Source organism: Suillus bovinus (assembly GCF_016758785.1).
Source record: "Suillus bovinus strain UH-Sbo-P2 chromosome Unknown EDB93scaffold_39, whole genome shotgun sequence".
Lineage (NCBI taxonomy): Eukaryota > Fungi > Basidiomycota > Agaricomycetes > Boletales > Suillaceae > Suillus > Suillus bovinus.
Genome location: NW_024542095.1, coordinates 289,228 through 306,639, shown reverse-complemented (window position 1 = coordinate 306,639; position 17,412 = coordinate 289,228). Strand labels below are relative to the sequence as shown.

The following is a 17,412-nucleotide window of genomic DNA, read 5'->3' as shown; positions in this document are numbered from 1 at the left end:
AGTACGTGTAATTCATAATTTCCCTGCTTTCTCCAGTGTCTAGCAGTTCTCATTGATATCTTTGATGCCCACGACTTTGTACAGAAACCAAATTCCCGTTAAAGTTCGTCCTATGGAAAAAGAAGCAAGAGAGTCACCTGGATCGAATACCCTTTTACAAGATGCTCCTACAGCTCGTCGAACTCTTTCGTTCGTCCCTAAACCTGGGACCGGCATCATATCAGACGTCCGTGCTCGCGCTCCTTGGTATTTGAGTGACTGGACAGATGCATGGAATTATCGAGTCGTTCCCGCAACCGCCCTCATTTTCTTTGCAAAGTATGTCAGTGAACTCTACACATGATGTGCTCTGACAAATGCGGCGTATAGTGTCTTACCTGGCATAGCATTTTCGCTAGACCTAATAGAGACGACCCAACAATACACAGTCACTGAGGTCCTTATATCCTCCTTCATGGCTGCGTTTGTGTTTTCCGTATTCGGCGCGCAACCCCTTACAATCGCGGGGGTCACTGGTATGCAAATTCCAGCGTCTGTCACGATGTGACAATGCCTCGTCGTCGACGGGTTATTCATAGTTGACTATTTAGGACCAATCACAGTTTTTAACAAGACGATATATGACATCATCCACAAACAGTCAAATGCACCAAATTATCTGCATTTTGTGGGCTGGGTTTACCTTTGGGCTGCAATAATCCATTGGGTAACGGCCATTTTTAATTGTGGGTGACCTTCCCTCATCAACTACTTCCTATTGAAAGCTGATTTTGGCTCTCAAGGGTGCAATGCTGTGAGATATGTCACTCTGTTCTCTTGCGACACGTTTGGCTTCTACGTTTCCTGGGTGTACCTCCAATACGGAGTACAAGTGATCACTCGACAATTTAGTGGGGATTTTGAGGGGGCTTTGGTGGGTATTACCCTTGCCCTTCTGATGCTGGTAACATCATTCTTGTTCCAATGCCTTTCGGAGACCACGTTATTCCATCGCCATATCCGTCGTTTCTTCTCAGATTACGGAATGCCCATCTCCCTTATTGCGGTCTCAAGCATGGCATACTGGGGCCGGTTTAATGCTTCTAATCCTTCTACGTTACCAGTAGGTGGTGCGTTCCAGGCCGCCAATGGAAGAGCATGGCTTGTCAAATTCTGGGAGTTAGATGGGAAATGGGTCGGTATCGCGCTTCCCTTCGGCATAATCCTTTGGATCCTGTTCTTCTTTGATCATAATGTCTCGGTACGTCCCGCTCCCGCTACTTGCACGCCATCTTAATGATATTGCTTGATAGTCCCTGATAGCTCAGGGTTCGCAGTTTCCTTTGCGGAAGCCCCCCGGATTCCACTACGATTTCTTCCTTCTCGGTATCACAACATTCATAGCGGGACTCATCGGGGTGCCTGCACCCAACGGACTTATACCTCAAGCACCTATTCACACCGCTTCATTGCTCATCATGGGAAAATCTTCCCAGAAAGATATAGATGAAGAACAGCAGATCACCAAACTATCCTCAGAATCTGGCAATGATTCTAATGGTGCAGTTATAAAAACGGAAAATTCATTTGACTATTCCGTCAGTCGGCGAGAAGTCCCCATCGCCGTTGTTGAACAACGAGTGTCCAATCTTGCCCAGGGTTCATTATGCCTTGTGTTACTTACCGGCCCGTTTCTGCATATACTGGGTCTCGTTCCAAGAGGCGTGCTGGCTGGCCTATTGTAAGGTTATCCACTGTCATTTGATTCTGCTGATTATAGGGTAGCTGGTTCATGGGGGCGAATGCGCTCAAGGGTAACGGAATTACCATCAAACTCCTTTACCTCATACGGGACAAGACTCTCACTTCACCTAATGACCCACTGAAGAAAGTCAGGAAATCGCGACTATTGATGTTTGTGGCTATTCAACTTGTGGCCTTCGGGGCAACATTCGTGGTTACACAGTCCATTGGTAAATTATTTCTCATCTACAGATTGTGATTTTGCTTAATTCTGGAGCAGCTGCTCTCGGCTTTCCGATTATAATTTTGCTTCTTGTTCCTCTTCGAACCTACGTAATTCCGCTGCTTCCCTTCACGCAGGAGGAACTCTCTATCCTCGATGGCCCTACAGCTTCTCCATTTGTGAGTTCGTCGCTCTTATGCTCGCTCGAAAGCTCACTGGCATGTGCTCAACGCAGACGATGGAATCTGTTGGTGGATCTCTCCACACGGCTTGAACGTTCCCTCGTGTTTGATGCTGAAGCGCTATACTGTATTTCAATGAGTTCCCGTTTATTGTAACTATGATGACATTCAAGTTGCCCTGTGACACTAGATAGTAGACAGTACGTACAGTGTGCGTTCGCATGAATAGCCGGCGGGGGCACATGTCTGCACGCATGTTTACAATCCGTTTGCGCTTTTTCCCTCCAATTTCATCTGCATGTTGTTCTTCCATTTTATTTCACAACACTATCAACTGTACATGTGACTTAGCCGTACAGTGTCAGTCCGTCGAGGATCGAACCTATTGACGTACCTGAACAAACACCAGACTGCTTAGCGCTCAAAAATTTCCCCATCGACTGGATCTCAAGATAAGTTGCATATGCGCCATACTCTCGATACAACTTCTCGGTCGAAAGGGACTGGTGAGAAATTATTGCGCGAGTACGGATAACAGCCCGGCATTGTCGATTTGTCCAAGTCCAACCGCTCAACAGTCTTGAAAACCACCGTGACTGTATTCCATGCATCCCGTTTTCTTTTCATCGTCAATGCTCGAGTTTGACGGTGAATCGCACGCAATTAGCTTAATTATACAGCTATTTCAATGACTGTCAAGGTTCCACGCTTTCTCGTAGTTCTGGATCTCAAAACTGATCTTTTTGCTCATGATCAAACTAAACTTACTGAATTAAGTCCCGTATGTGCGCTTATTCTCAGGAGTAATGAGGAGAGATATGGTACAAATATAGTGTACAAATGTCTGCTTTTGTAGTGGAATGACATGAGTGTGCCAATAAAAAGCAACGACTGAAAGTCACCGCTTGTATTCTTAAAGCTGTGAGTTTGTGCCATGGCCAGACTAATTACTGTACTGTACTCAATACGTCTCCGAATCTGCCTCAAAGGAGAGAGTCGAGGTTTCATCGCTCTTCAGATCTGAGTTTATGATGATAAGCAGACTGACGAAGGTGCTCTCAGGCTAGAGTGCTTTCATGCTGGTGTGTTTGCAAATTGTTCCGTTCTCGATCCATGCTAAACATACCCGGTCAGCAGATTGGTTCGGTTGCTATGCACAATTGCTTTGGATATCATGTTGTTCTGAAATACCACGGTCCTTCTTGAAACATGCGACTCGAAGTCATCGGACCAGTCACCACCGTGGCTATACTTATAGACTAGGTACTTCATGTCATGGGTCTTACTGTCGAGACGTGATTTCCAGGTACAAGTATGAAGATATGATACGGGTGACTTATCAAATTCCACCAAAGCGCGAGAACAACTCTGAACACCCTCCTTAAGTGAAAAGTGGGACAATCGTTTAGACCACTTTAGTTCGGGAATGCAGATCTTGAAGCATCAGGATCAGCTAATCATTGCGTTGTACAGTTTGAATATCTTACCATGATCACCAAGCCGCCGCCAGCAGCGTCGTCAATGCGAATACGAACAACCTGCAGATAAATTCGGTGCACGAATATTAGTAGATCAAGAATGACTGTCTATGAAGGTCTGATTAACCAATTAGTGTATTATCTCGCATAGAATCGATGCAGACACAAAGGGTTAGGAAAAGGCGTCAGAGGACTGAGGGGCAGTCGCTTTCCTCTATCACTGAGGTTAATGATTGGCCGCCGCCCGACACTTGGGGGCGATCGTGACGAGTTTGAAGACCACGGTGGCTCTGTTACTAGTACATCCACCGTGTAGGATCTGGCGCCGCTCTATCATTGAAACCTAAGTTGTTGTTTGCATAATGAGAATCGTGAGATGACTATCTTCTTGCCGCTGATTTTGTTGTGGAGGCGCTGCTTAATTACGGTGAGACCCACCTTGTAACTACTTGCTTGATCAAATCTAAATTTTAGTACAGTTAGTGAATAGGAAGATCGAAGACAAGCTTGTACGGTTCACTACCGAAAATTGTTAAGATAGATATTCGTAATGCTTGGGATGAGTCATAACTCACGAATATTGGCAATTGGCTATCGTTGCAGAAGGTTCCCATAGTCCCTACCTCGAAGGAGTATAGTGGTCTGGCTAGGTGAGCGTACCTGATACTGTTCAAAAGTAATCAGGCACTAATAGGGTACATGGCAAGCATATGGCATCAGGGATGTTCCTGATCCAAGAAAACGGCACGCCAAGTGAGGTTGGAAACACGAAACATGGTGCTCTCGCGATAACGTCTTCATCAAGCCGGAGGAAGCGAAGGAATTATCGAGCAGGGCCGCCGTGGTTGAGGGGATCTAATTCATAAATTTGGAAAAACTTTTACTGTGTCGAAAATCAGCCTCTGCTAACTTGGATGTAGTCCAAAGTACGTGTTATTTCTGTTTTGTGGACAGCATGCGTCCTGCCGCACTCGTGCGTCGCAAATGTCCGAACAAGGACACTGAAGAGAAACGTGTGCCACTTCCTTGAAGTTGGCGTTTGCTATAATCTTCATGGATGTCGATACATGCAAGCTGTGAATAATGAATATAGCAGAAATCCGGACATCGTCAGATATGACACACAAATGTCGGGGTCCTCGTCCGGGCGTTTCCGACGTGCAAGTTTGATTTTGAGTCATGATGTATCTCCACTAATAATCAGGCCACATGAGTGACCAGCTGGTTAGAGGATCTAAGGGGGAAACCGACAAAACTCCTTATGGGTTGCAGAAGTAGTAAGTTCAACGCCCACTACGCACTCCGAAGAAGAAAAACTCATCAATTCTTAACTGTTGCATGTTGCAAGTTATCCTAGGACCTATTCATGGTGGCTCTTTATTGTATCTGGTTCGCCGTCGAGACTACACGATTGTCAATCATTGTGATATTTTGACGCATGAACCCGCGACGTGCTGGGACCTAGGCGCAAATGGTAATCATTGTCATATCGGAATGTTAATACGATGCGAATTCGAAGTTATAATTGTCATCACGATGATATCGATAGCTTAAATGGCAGACCAGTGCCATTACGAGTCTGCCGCACCCTGACAGGTACTCTTCTTCCCAGATCCACTGGCAGTTGTCCTTCCCAGTCTTCCGACTGCGCCGTAATCATCAGTATACGGTCATCATGTCACAAGATACTGACAATCAAATTTTGGGCGTCGTGTTACTCGTTCGTCACGGTGATCGACAAGGACTTTATCAAAACCCTGATACCTATACCGCAACTGGTACGGTGATCACTCCCCTGGGCAATGTGCGTCAGTAACATTGGGCTATTTGTATCGTATCTCATCGACCTCTTGTAGCAAGAAGAGTTCATGCTCGGTAGTTACCTACGTTCATTATACTTGAATCAGTCATCACCTTCGTACCTCCCTGGTATGAGCACAGGGCTATTCAACCCGGCCCAGGTGTTCATTCAAGCAGACGCTGGAGACGAAGGTGGAGTCATATATGATTCTTGTGTGTCATTAACGCAGGGACTTTGGCCTGCCACACTCTCAAACAATGTCACTCTTGCCAATGGGACAACGATCACAGCTCCCCTCGGAGGGTATCAGGTATGTGCTGCTTGTGATACGAGCTCGCGTCCCCTGACCAGCATGTCACAAAGTATGTGCCTAGTGAGTTCATGTAGACACCTCAGCAAGCGTCCAGTGCTCACACAGGGTAGTCGACGCTGTTGATCCTAATTTGAGTACACAATTGGAAGGTTTCACTAATTGCAATGTTTGTCGAAAAATTCCTCTAAATTTTCTCATAACGACGATATCTTTCAGACATTCGACACGCATACGACAGACTTTTACCAATCATCCGTCTTTCAAGAGATGGCTGCACAAAGCGCACCTTTCTTGGACTCTTTGCCTCCTTATCTGAATGGAAGATCAGTACAACTGGAGAATATGGTATGTTGCCGGATAGTTACGTTTCATCCGTGTTCTGACCCCAATTGTTGTAGTGGAATGTATGCTTACCTGCTCTTGATGCAGCAACAGGCTGAACTTGCCAGCAGATCTTCGACTTTATGAATGTGAATAATATCCATAATGCCACCTTTGCCGAGGCTCTCCCACCCACATACATGGCGCAAGTACAAGCTTTGGCTAATTGGCATGAGTACAACGTCTTTAGCGATCGGTCCATTGGAGGCATCGGGAACAGTACGTCTAGTTTTGAAGAAAAGAAACGCTAATTTGTGACGTTCGTCCCTAGTTGCCGGTACGGCTATTCTGCCATCGATTCTCAGTGGATTTGCAAACATCATGAAATCTACAAATCCTGTGCCGTTATCGATTACCGCCATTTCATACAAACCTTTCATCTCCCTCTTTAATATGACAGGCGTTGCTAGTGCAAACCCGAGTCTTGCAGGCATTGGTCAGTATACCAGTTTTATGTTCGTCGTGAGCTTGACTGACACGCAGCCAGTCAACTACGCTTCCGCCGTTGCCTTGGAGCTGCGTCAACCTTCCGGGGGTGGTGAACCTGTCATCCGTTTCAACTTTAAGAACGGAACCAGTGATGCAACCTTCGTGACATACGACTTCCTCAACATCACAGGAGATGTCCCGTTATCTGCTTTCATTGATGCTATGGCTGTGAGTCGAGGTGACTGCTCTAAACTTGCCTTCAATTGATTACATCTCTGCCAGCCTGTCGCGGTGAACACCACCGCAAATTGGTGCAGTGTTTGTGCCAACACTCAAGACATGCCTTGCTCTGCTCTTGCTCTTGCGACAGCTCAAGGAGAAGCAGCTGCTCGACCCAAAATCAGTTCAGCTGGAGCCGGCGTCCTTGGCGCGGGTTTAACTCTTGCAGTTGTTATATTGATGGGTATCACCCTGGCTTTCCTCGGATTGATGACGATTGGTAGGTTTGGGAGGCGGCGGACAAGGTATCCTAGCGCAGTATGTGATCTCTTTGCTCGTTTGCTCCGATTGAATTTTAATGTAAATGTCAGTTCATACTCAAAGACACCTCAAGTATGTGATTCGGGCATGCGAAGATGAAGACGCTGAGGAATGTAAGAAGAAGCCAAGAAACAATGCAGCTATAGGTCGTAAAGGTGTTGTATAATTATGCAAATCGTAGTACAATGTGTGTTGTGTCCATCCTTATGCCACAAATGCAAATTCTATGACCAAATCTCTTACCTCCAATAGCTGTCTTCATCACTCGGATTGTCGTATCGAAGATCGTCTTCCGCTTCAGAGCTTTCATGAAATATATCTATAGGCAGATCTCAGACTAACTTTTGAATGAGGCTACGAAAAACGTACCACTTCCCTCGCTATCATCTGAGTCATCCTCATCTGGATAGTCATTCTTATAATACTCCTCGGCTGGGAAATGTCGCGTCAGATGAAAGATTTAATGCCAAACTACAGACATACCATTCGAGTCTTCATCAGCATTATCTTCCTCCTCGGAATCTGAGTCACTAGAGTAAGGATCATCCAGTGAGGGAGGAAGGCCTTCACTACAAGCGCGACAACATTCCAATCAATGATTTGCATCGCGCATCAAGCCAGGCAACTTACAGAGTTCCGATATTAGCAACTGAATTCCATTCGCTGAGGGTGCATGGGCGCCTGTAGAACACATCCCAGACATAATCCTCCACCGGGGGAGCAGCTGAGAGAACTTGCGAAGGCTCATCGTTCACTGGAAAGCACGAGCATGGGCATGCAAGACATCAAGAGAAGGAATACTTACTGCGCAAGTAATTTTGTAGCATGGGTAAGAAATTTTCCATGTCGGAGTCAAAGACGGGAGACGCAGGCATCGCATCAGCTGGAACGGCATCATACATCCTAAAGTCACTTTGCGACTGAGCATCTTTCGCGGATATGACCTTTGGACTACCCCAAGTTAGACAAGTATCTGGAAACATCATGAGAAGACTCACGGAGTGGTAGCAAACTTGGTGTTTTCAGCAGATTCGCGTGTAGGAACGACTGTGTAGCGTCTTCCTTCATCAGCTAATTGACGATGGCGTTGGGCCCCAGATAGATTCGTGACATCCGCAGGTGCCAAGGGTTGCACGTTATGTTCATCGTTATTTTGCGACAATTTCGAGATTTGGTTCTGCACGGTGATGGAACTCTTATGGAACGCGAACCCGACGAGCGTTATAGAGGTAACTCACCTGTAACGTCTCCTGCAGTTGCTTATTCGCCCAGACGGTCTCTTCGACAGTTTGAATAAACTGAAAAACATCGCGACCACCTTTCGACCTCTTTTTGCGAACCCGGGACTCGACGACTAATGTCACGATAAGAACCTGACTTCGCGAACGGGTGACACGAGCAACACACCAAGTGCGTCGAGTGGTTCATCCGTGCGCTTGCGCTTGATACGCACAATCGTGTACGGATGGTTATTTGGCTGAGCGTCCATTGTAGTTCTAATGAATGGAGGCTTGGTGCTGTACGCTGAAGCGGCGACACAAGTTCAATTGTATAAGTCCTCCACACACAGTGATTACGGCATCGAAGTGGAATTTTTACGTCAGCGACATGATGCATGAACGTTCGAAGATTGGTCCCAAAATAAATAAATAAAAAGTTGTTGAGCCTCAATTGCAGGAGCGAGGCTGCAGAAGGCCGGTAAAGTAGTCGTTTGTGATACGACATGGACAAACTGCAACTCTATGCAGCCAGGGATGAGTAATACTAGTAGCATGTATATTCCAGGAGGGTCAGGTAACATAGCTTGTCCTCAATATGTATAGTAGACCACCCGGCACTTCAAAAGAAATTTAACGGTGTCGTACTTACAAACACCGCGATCGCCGTTTACAGTTCTTTATAGCACCTCCTCACCTATCATATTGGAATTCCTTCAAACGTTCTTTTATTACCCTCACTCATCGTCACCCACTGCACCTTGTGTGCCGGGTTCGCCGGCTGTTCGCCAAGCACCTAATATCAGTTCCACGATGTCGTCAACGCCTTGGTCGTTTTTTATGCTCGTGAAAATGGTTGGGCCGTCTCCACGCATGAGTTTTGAATCACGTCTCATCACATCAAGAGATGCACCAACATATTGCGCGATGTCGATCTTGAACCTCTGGAATGAGGAGGTATGATGTTTAAATATATTTTTGACTAACCTTATTGATTACCAAAAGGTCAGACTGCGAGATTCCTGGTCCACCTTTACGGGGAATCTTGTCTCCTCCCTAGAAATGCATGTGAGACGAAACTTCATTGAGAGTCTGACAGACATACCGCCACATCTATGACATATATAATGTAGTCAGCTAATTCTCGGGAATAATTGGCAGCTAAGTTATCCCCTCCACTTTCCACAAAAAGGAGTTGGCAGCCAAACTTTGCTTGAAGTGTCTCCAAAGCACCCATGTTCGCACTGATATCCTCACGGATTGCCGCATGAGGACATCCACCGGTCTCGATGGCTAGAATACGAGGCGTCGGGAGTGCCTTATTCTTTATAAGGAATTCTTGGTCTTCGCGAGTGAAGATGTCGTTGGTCACAGTAGCTAAGCATATTGAAGTTTCACAGAATGCAGAAAATCATATTATATTTTCTCACCAATGTTATATTTACTACGAAGCTTCTTGCACAACGCAAGGGTCAAGGCTGTTTTGCCGGAACCAACAGGCCTGTATGAGGTGATCACTGTGAGTGCATAGGTATTGTATGCTTGTCGACTTGCCCGCCAATTCCGATGGTAAAGCCTCTTTCTTGGAAGTTTCGCAGAGAATAGTCGGGAAGGTCCCGTTCCGAAAATTTACCTGCAAGAAAGTGACGGGATTACCAGTATTGATTATGCGCTCGATAACGAAACCGACCTGGGTGCTCCAGGTGCTCGTGTGTATGTCCGTGGTCGCCATGATCGTGAGTGTGAGGCACACCACCAGGCTCGTGCGAGTGAGCTTGACTTGACTGGCTTAGGTTGTTGATGAATTGAACACTCATAATTGAACTAGTGATGGTTAGCGCTTGCCAATGCACTCGATCAAATGATAAGTAGTAACGGAGTCTGCCGGCGGCGGGTGCTATAGTATGTATATCGCACTGAAGGTGGTTCTGCATAACGTGCCACATGAAGCGCGCATCACGGGCCTTGGTAGCTTACTCTGGCTCCGAAGACGAAGCTTCAGCCGATGCTCCAGAGGGAAAGAAGAAGTTGACCGTTTCATGATCTCTCTGCTGCATGCCGCTCAATCTACGCACAGGAAATTGCCGTCTCTTGCATCATCCTTCATCGTACCAGTACCCGTCGATGACCCTGCTCTTCATCAAGGCCGGGTTCGTATAACTCCACACATAGAGGGCCAATATGCCACATATGTTTATATTCCCCTCGTCGTGCATCCTGGAACTGCATTGTACTCGTTGCTCGATGAAGTACTCAATGTCACCAAGGAAATGGTCCCGGCCGTTCATGCCATAGGAGAAACTATCTCATGTAGTAGGAATAGTAGTGGATCGGTAGTCAATAGCTCTCGCAGGGTGCGGGAGCTGCACTTTTCATTGACTCGACCAATATTTCTTCGCGCCCACCAAAGAGAAGAATTCAAACAAGCCATAAAGCTGATTGCTTCACGCCGAACCCCGTACGCCACATGTGTAATCCATTGCATACATGTGGTCTCTTACCGTTTTACGAAGTTTTCAGGCTTCATTTGCAACGTTTTCGGAATTTACAAATGATGAGCGAACGAGGACGTTCCTTGCCCTCGAGGTAGGAGCTGGTCATAATGAAGTTCGTCCCGGTGTTATATCGACCTGATTCCAAACTGACTTATCATAGTTGAGGGATTTGCTATCTGCACTGTCGCCGACACTTCAGTTCCTGCGTCAACGAGATTTTTATAGCCAACCACGGTTCCATGTTTCAATCGCATGGGCTCTTCTAGACCCTGACACATCAATGAACGGAGATGTCGACACTAAAAGACATCCTCACACTTATGAAGGGGTCACAGCAGTGGAAGACACATCGGACAACAACTTGACCGGGGACATCGGGAAATCTAATAAACAACTCCAGGCCAAGTGTTTTCCGCGTGTTCCGCACTTTCCATCTCAGCTAATCCCGACGCTAAACCAGCGATTCGGTGCTAGAGTATCATCCGCCCACATCGGAGGGTTCGATGCGGATACCATTGTAGCGAAGATTGGAAAGGACACCTTTTCATGGCCATTTCAAGGCTCTCACGTCAATTGAGTCGATCCATAACATACGTTCAACTGTGATGTATCGAAAAGTGTGAAGGTGTTCTCTGACTGGCTTGAGCAGTATTAAATCATATTAGGCCATTCACAAGGCTTGATAACAATAGCTACGTTCCTTCCACTTCCTGTTGCCTGGTCAAACAGGTTTACCAGTCGAACGTCCATTGCGCTTGAATCCTGTGTTTCACTACTTTGACTCAACTCTTCCCTAATCCATTCATGCCTATCAAGGAGGATGAGGGATTCTATCAGAGGTCCCATGATGCACCTTAACACGTGCAGTACTGACAAAGCACTTTCCAACTGCAGTCGTCTATGCTTGTCATGAATATAAACGGGAAGCTGTGCTGCGATTTGATCGAGTCGGACACCAGTCTTCGAAGTTGCACGATCCAGGAATGTGTCCCAGTCCTTGTATGCAGCATCAGGGAGCTTCCCCAACCGCCTATTTTCCGGTGTCTGACCTGCGCCGCGTAGTTCTTCGACATTACATGAGGGAGAGGTTACAGTATGAATCGCGGAGGCTTCTCGTGCACCAATTATTTCAAGGACAGGCTGAAGGAGGGCTCGAAAAACGACCTTGCGTATTGCCAGGGATGTTTCCCGGGTTGATGTTTCATTGCGGAACCATTGAGATGGTATTTGCGTAGCCAGGTGGCGAGAGGCAAGGGGAAGTGTTGCTACTGGGGTTCGCTCACGCAGCGACCGTGACAACGGAAAATCTATCGGTGCAGTTGTAGCAAACCTCGCCTAAACCAGCCATAAAAACCGATGCTCACCCTCAGGCGCCATCAAGTTGTAACAACATCCTACTACGATAAGTGCCTGCGCGGTCCAAATGCGAACACCGGGGGCTGAGGGTCTACGGTAATTAGACAAGAATGTACGAAGAACATCAGGCGTGAGGGATCCACAGGCGTGAAGGGCAACCATCATCACAGGGATCAGCTTCTCTTCAGCTGTGCGTCGCTCAGTCCCATCGACAGGTAAATCTCCGATCATATTGATACAACCAGCGATTTGGTCGTCTTCGCCGGAGGAAAGCCAATCATGAATTGATGATTCAAGTGTATGGGGGTCGATGCAGATGGTCTGGTGGGTAAGAGAACCTGTATGGCTGTGCATTATGATTTTGCTGGCCGTGGAAGCTGAAGGCACAGAGGTTGCCACGTTTGATTGGAAAAGGGGATCGTTGTAGTGATGGTGTGAGTGGGGCAAGGCCTGGACGCCCTTTCCCCTTTTGAGCTGCTTCTGCCTTCTCGCCGCTTCTTTTGCTTTCCAGCGTTCAGCCCCAGAGGTCTGGATTTCATTGGAATCGAGGGCCAGAACATGTAAACCTAAATTCTGGAGTGCACGAGACAAATAACCCTGAAAAGAAAACCATTGATTATTGGACAAAGCATTCCTGTGACTTCTTTAGGTGAAAAAGATGTACAAAAATACTAACTTGTCCTGAACCCACATCGACAACATGATGTAGTATATCTGCAGAACTTGAGCATAAAAGTCGTTCGATATATTGCGACATCCTGGAGACCTCATGCACTTTCTTTGGTGACATGCCGTACGATCTGTGAGCATCCCCTGGATATAGAAAGTATTACGATGAGCCAACAAGTGAGAAAGCTATTCAAGGCGCCTGATAAGCCTCTGAAGTGCGACTAACCCGACTCGGAGGTGTCCCCGATGGCAACATGATCTCTACTCAGCTGGACGCGGAAAATGTCATCCATGAGCACTTTCAAATCTGGCGAGATCTATCGTAAGATGAGGATGGTATCTGCACGCGCCAATCATCATAAAGCATGCTCACTGAAGATTTATTACTTGGAGCTTGGTTCCTCGTCCGCTGGTCATCGGACATCGCAGAATAGTAATTGAGAATCGACATCCACCTTGGGAAGTACGGTGTTTGTTCATCACATATTGATGTGGCCCAGTTCCACCAACCCTTCCAACTTTCAGGAAATTGAAAGCCAGAAGCTGCCAGGTCGTTCGGATGGATCGAGAGAAGCTCGGAAGCTAGGGGAGAACACAGCTGCTGATATATCGGTTCGAGTTTCGACATCGGATTAGCGAACAAGAACCGCAGCATAAGCTTAATCGGGATTGTGGAATATTGTGAGAAACGCTTTCTAAATGTGAACATATAAGCTTCAAGCCCCGCGGAGGCCTCTCAGCATGTATTAGTAATTAAATTCAGTATCTTGGGTCCCTCCTTTCCAAGTATTGGAGGACATATTACAGGTACTTGCTCATCAGGCAATACCTCCTTGCACAAGCTTTGCGGCCTACCCTGCTCCTTCGCTACTTCTTGGAAATCTTGCTTACCATCAAGGAAACCACGATCTCCTTGCTGACTGGGAAGCGCGGAATGGTACGACTTGCCATATGCACATACTAGGTGTCGTTGGAGATCTCGGCTGGTCGAGACCGACCTGTCTATTATGGATCACATACTGGATAAGTCGACGAACCCAACTCCGTTTACGACAACTTGGCCAGTATCAGTGCTAGCCAATTCGGAGTGCAGGGTGATCAGGCTAGTTCACCATGCTTAGTAAAATTGTAGTCACTTACACTTACAGGACTGAAATTGCAGCGGAGAATACTGGTCATTGTCCGATACATTACTACGCAAATACTACGTCAGTGTGGGCTGCAGCATGGTTATGGTCCGCCCAGGGGTGTACCTGCACGTTGCCTGTATATGCGGAACATACCTACTCCGTGCACCGGAAAAACTTTACTGATTATGTTCACACTGGTTCCGTACTTTAGGCTCCGGCATTCACGGCTACGTATATTAAAACTCCTCATCCAGTGTTTTCGGACAAAGCGGATCAGGCAAGGTCATGGCCCGCTGCCGGAACAATTTAACTACATCTTTGTAGCTGCGAGATATTTGGATCCAGGCCTCTTCGCAATTTGCCTCTAACGTGGATGTCATTGGGCTTGCTGGTAGCTTCCTTGTTTGTCATATTCATGAAGTATTGAACATCGCCATACAGGGTTCGGGTGCCATGGCAGTTCGACGCCTTAGCAGGGGCAAACGACAAATTAGCCAATGTTTACTTCACTACTGCACGGCAGCTGGCGCTTAGGCCAATATTGGAGACTTGGATACCCCTGCTAAGACTATTTGTGAGAGGGTTATCTCTTCTGCTGCTAACAAATCTTGCCCTGTGGCGGAATTGTTAATCAGCGGCGTCATGGTAAAATTATGGCGCATGATAATACGCATCTCGATTGGATCGCACTACAGCTTATCGAGAATCGCCTTCGGGGCACTATTGCAAAAAGGAATGTTCCAAGACAAAGGGACCTTCTGACCTTTCTTGGTATGTTTCAGCAATTTACCGTCAATCCAGTGGCCTCCAATCTTGAAACCTTTGATTCTCAGCACATGAGCACAGGCAAAATTTTCTGTCAGATTTTGACTTTTCTGATTGCAGGCTATGAAAAAGGACCTTTGCACTGATATGGCGTCTGTACACTCTGGGCCAAATTTCCAGACAGATAGAGAGCGCTTCGTAATGCTCTTTGAATAACTCTTATCAATTCACCGGGTCTTGATGATAATGGTGGGAAACTAAAGTACTTCGACTGGGTTGTTCGCGAGACACTCGGATTGCATGCCCCTGGAACCTAGACAATGAGAGTCGCGACCAAGGATGACCAAATATCAACGGCGAAAGCCTTTCTCGACAGGAGTGGGGAGTCCAGGGATTCTATCAAGATTAGAAAGCTTCATCACCATACCCATTCAGGCTATCAACAGAAGGACATGTGGGGGGAAAACGCTTACTCCTTTAGGCACGTTCCCTCGTTCCATTTTATTTTCCCTGACGGCCCATCGAGACAGGCCTGAATATTGAAGGATGGCAGAACTTCCTAAGCAAGTTAAAGAAATACAAGGACTTTATTCTGACATGCTTAAGTGCCTGAAGTGAGAGCTATGAATGCATTGGCTTCATCTCAGGTTTGTCGCCGCAGAGTAGGTGCCTTCTGCTTTCGAGGCTCTTAATTTGAGGTGGACCACTACTCACTGCCCTGCACTTTGCTTTCCCATGAATACGCGGCCACATACTAGTTCTCCTATGTGTTGTTAAGCACGCGAACATGTCCCGTCAGGTACGGTCATAAGACAGATGGATCTTTCCTAGACCTCTGATCTAATTACACCGCCTTATCATGCTGTTTGTCGAGTTGCGAGATGGGTTGATATTTTTGTCTCCCTAGGATCAAGGCATTCCTGTCCTCGTGAACTTGGATTTCTATAGACCCTCCAATGGCTGTTGAGAAGGTGTTCAAGTAAGTGTCCGCTCTTGCATTTTATTTTATGTTTGTGGCATCAGATTATTGTCATTTGGATGCCCATGCTGGACACTTCCCGTCATTTATGCCGCGCTCTGGCAGTTTCCGTCCGTCTCTTCAAATTCCCTCGGGTAAAAATGATCGAAGATATTCCCCGCCGCCTTATTCTGTTATTTTCCCTTCGCTTCTTCGTTTTGACTGCTGCGTTATGACTCATGGTTTAGCTATTTCCCTCGTGCAGTGCCGCCGTTTTCCCTGTGGTAAAATCAGAGGCCATGTGTGGAAACCACACGCCATTTATCCTGCATCGAAGGATGACATTGATCATGTCACTGCGCGCGTATCAAGTACGGCATCGTGAATTCACGCCAGGGTCGCTGGAAGTACCCACTACCACCTATTTTGCAAGGTTCGCGCCCTCTCGAGGGCTCTTGGCACTGATTCGCGGCGGCCAGTTCACGCATGAGAGACCCACGGAAAGTCATGTCGTATGCGCTTCGCCTGATTGTCGTTCCCGACTTCTAAGCGAGGGATGGGAGAGGTGCCTTGCTACTTATCTGTATGTTTTTTTAGGGCAATCTTTGGGTGTGTTTTTGCAATACTGTTATTCCTCATTGTTTTTTGGCGTGATCATCCCCCTTTCCATTCTCGATAGCTGTGCGATACCAATAAGGGTTGTACGTACGATGCGGTGCATTTCTCCGCACAAATGAATCAAAGTCAGACATGAAGGCTAAAGTGACGCCACCAACCGTTCCTGCACTTACATCATTGTCCTTCTGAATCGAGCACTGAGTGGAGTTCCTGGAGCGCCTTGAATGGGATAACGGGGGCAATGCGTAGCCATCCCAACGAGGCGGTGGCCGTTTTCAGGAGCTATTGCACCCTCACGTGCGCGTATACCGCCTGCCCCTCCCAAAATGTGATAAAGTTAAGGCGCTTGGGGTCGTAACGAAGGAGTCAATGGATTGAAGGAGGTGCGCAAATGGTGATTTGGGCCCTCCGCACTGTCGCCCCATTCTCACCAGTGTACCGCGACCGTGTCGTACATATGAGGAGCGGTCCTTTTGCGGTTAGCTTCGGTTAGGTCATGATGATCGGCGATGAGACGACTCCAGCGGTCGAGCTTGCGGATTGATCCACGGCACCTTCTGCGAACTATCGGAACGTATATTCCTGAGCAGGTAAAATGAAGTTTTGTCTCCTGAGTTAGCAAATCGCTAGTCCTAAGCGCTGAATCATGATGATCCCGTTCCGTACACTGCCCATCAAACGGCCCGGAAACTACCCGGAATGGGGAAGTATCACATTCCGAGGTATTAAAATCAAATAATGCAAGTAACGGTTTGATTACTACAGGACTTCGCAATACCCAGATTTTCATTATGAAAAGGGAGATCCGGTCCAGGATAAGAAGAGCCCGCTGAGAGATAGAACCCCAGAACACAGGAATCAGGAATCAGATCGGCTGCAAGCGGCAGACACGAGGTGTAGAGGTTCCGCAGGATCATGTGCAGTGGGAGAAATATGTCGCAACAGAATGCACCCGAACCCGGTGAACAAAATTTTATTTGTTGTATTGGGATGTGCAATTTTTAAGTGGCCAACGAAAAACACTTGGCAAAGGGGTTGGAGTGTGTGATCTCAAGAAGGTGATACGAGTAGTACATATGATTAGGTTGCTTTAGGTAGTCAGTATAATAATATTGTTACACGAACGTTGTTTTTC

The 17,412-nt window shown here is 46.9% G+C and overlaps 7 protein-coding genes across 7 annotated transcripts; 4 read left to right on the top strand and 3 right to left on the bottom strand.

Annotated features, from left to right (window-relative positions):
- Positions 1-112: 112 nt before the first annotated feature.
- Positions 113-2,219, top strand: EDB93DRAFT_1087803 (HCO3 transporter family-domain-containing protein; the record flags this gene model as incomplete). The annotated part of the gene is made up of 8 exons (XM_041446078.1): positions 113-318; positions 370-515; positions 591-725; positions 783-1,240; positions 1,293-1,720; positions 1,765-1,952; positions 2,003-2,124; positions 2,181-2,219. 8 exons carry the CDS (start codon positions 113-115, stop codon positions 2,217-2,219), a joined length of 1,722 nt encoding a protein of 573 aa, XP_041306398.1.
- A 2,736-nt stretch (positions 2,220-4,955) lies between these two features.
- EDB93DRAFT_1329355 (histidine phosphatase superfamily) lies at positions 4,956-7,235 on the top strand (the record flags this gene model as incomplete). Its single annotated transcript, XM_041455138.1, has 11 exons — positions 4,956-5,409; positions 5,462-5,716; positions 5,770-5,779; positions 5,830-5,885; positions 5,936-6,064; positions 6,118-6,123; positions 6,172-6,319; positions 6,372-6,536; positions 6,588-6,757; positions 6,812-7,028; positions 7,120-7,235. Exons 1-11 carry the CDS (start codon positions 5,281-5,283, stop codon positions 7,233-7,235), a joined length of 1,401 nt encoding a protein of 466 aa, XP_041306397.1. The 5' UTR covers positions 4,956-5,280.
- Positions 7,076-8,905, bottom strand: EDB93DRAFT_549903 (uncharacterized protein). Its single transcript, XM_041456689.1, has 8 exons — positions 8,477-8,905; positions 8,308-8,423; positions 8,068-8,246; positions 7,875-8,020; positions 7,700-7,823; positions 7,553-7,638; positions 7,439-7,501; positions 7,076-7,388 (listed from the first exon to the last, which is right to left on the bottom strand). The coding sequence occupies exons 1-8, from the start codon at positions 8,556-8,558 to the stop codon at positions 7,309-7,311; spliced, it is 876 nt and encodes a 291-aa protein (XP_041306396.1). The 5' UTR covers positions 8,559-8,905; the 3' UTR covers positions 7,076-7,308.
- Positions 8,906-9,023: 118 nt separating this feature from the next.
- EDB93DRAFT_1087819 (urease accessory protein UreG) lies at positions 9,024-10,103 on the bottom strand (the record flags this gene model as incomplete). The annotated part of the gene is given in 6 exon segments (XM_041446081.1): positions 9,024-9,221; positions 9,274-9,342; positions 9,392-9,663; positions 9,717-9,787; positions 9,805-9,919; positions 9,977-10,103. 6 exon segments carry the CDS (start codon positions 10,101-10,103, stop codon positions 9,024-9,026), a joined length of 852 nt encoding a protein of 283 aa, XP_041306395.1.
- A 127-nt stretch (positions 10,104-10,230) lies between these two features.
- EDB93DRAFT_1087739 (uncharacterized protein) lies at positions 10,231-11,358 on the top strand (the record flags this gene model as incomplete). The annotated part of the gene is made up of 4 exons (XM_041446071.1): positions 10,231-10,313; positions 10,364-10,744; positions 10,800-10,893; positions 10,942-11,358. 4 exons carry the CDS (start codon positions 10,231-10,233, stop codon positions 11,356-11,358), a joined length of 975 nt encoding a protein of 324 aa, XP_041306394.1.
- Positions 11,359-11,395: 37 nt separating this feature from the next.
- EDB93DRAFT_550035 (uncharacterized protein) lies at positions 11,396-13,473 on the bottom strand. Its single transcript, XM_041456690.1, has 5 exons — positions 13,180-13,473; positions 13,033-13,123; positions 12,829-12,950; positions 12,146-12,777; positions 11,396-12,088 (listed from the first exon to the last, which is right to left on the bottom strand). Exons 2-5 carry the CDS (start codon positions 13,060-13,062, stop codon positions 11,433-11,435), a joined length of 1,440 nt encoding a protein of 479 aa, XP_041306393.1. The 5' UTR covers positions 13,063-13,123; positions 13,180-13,473; the 3' UTR covers positions 11,396-11,432.
- Positions 13,474-15,486: 2,013 nt separating this feature from the next.
- EDB93DRAFT_550301 (uncharacterized protein) lies at positions 15,487-16,674 on the top strand. Its single transcript, XM_041456692.1, has 2 exons — positions 15,487-15,680; positions 15,925-16,674. The coding sequence occupies exons 1-2, from the start codon at positions 15,658-15,660 to the stop codon at positions 16,394-16,396; spliced, it is 495 nt and encodes a 164-aa protein (XP_041306392.1). The 5' UTR covers positions 15,487-15,657; the 3' UTR covers positions 16,397-16,674.
- Positions 16,675-17,412: the final 738 nt, after the last annotated feature.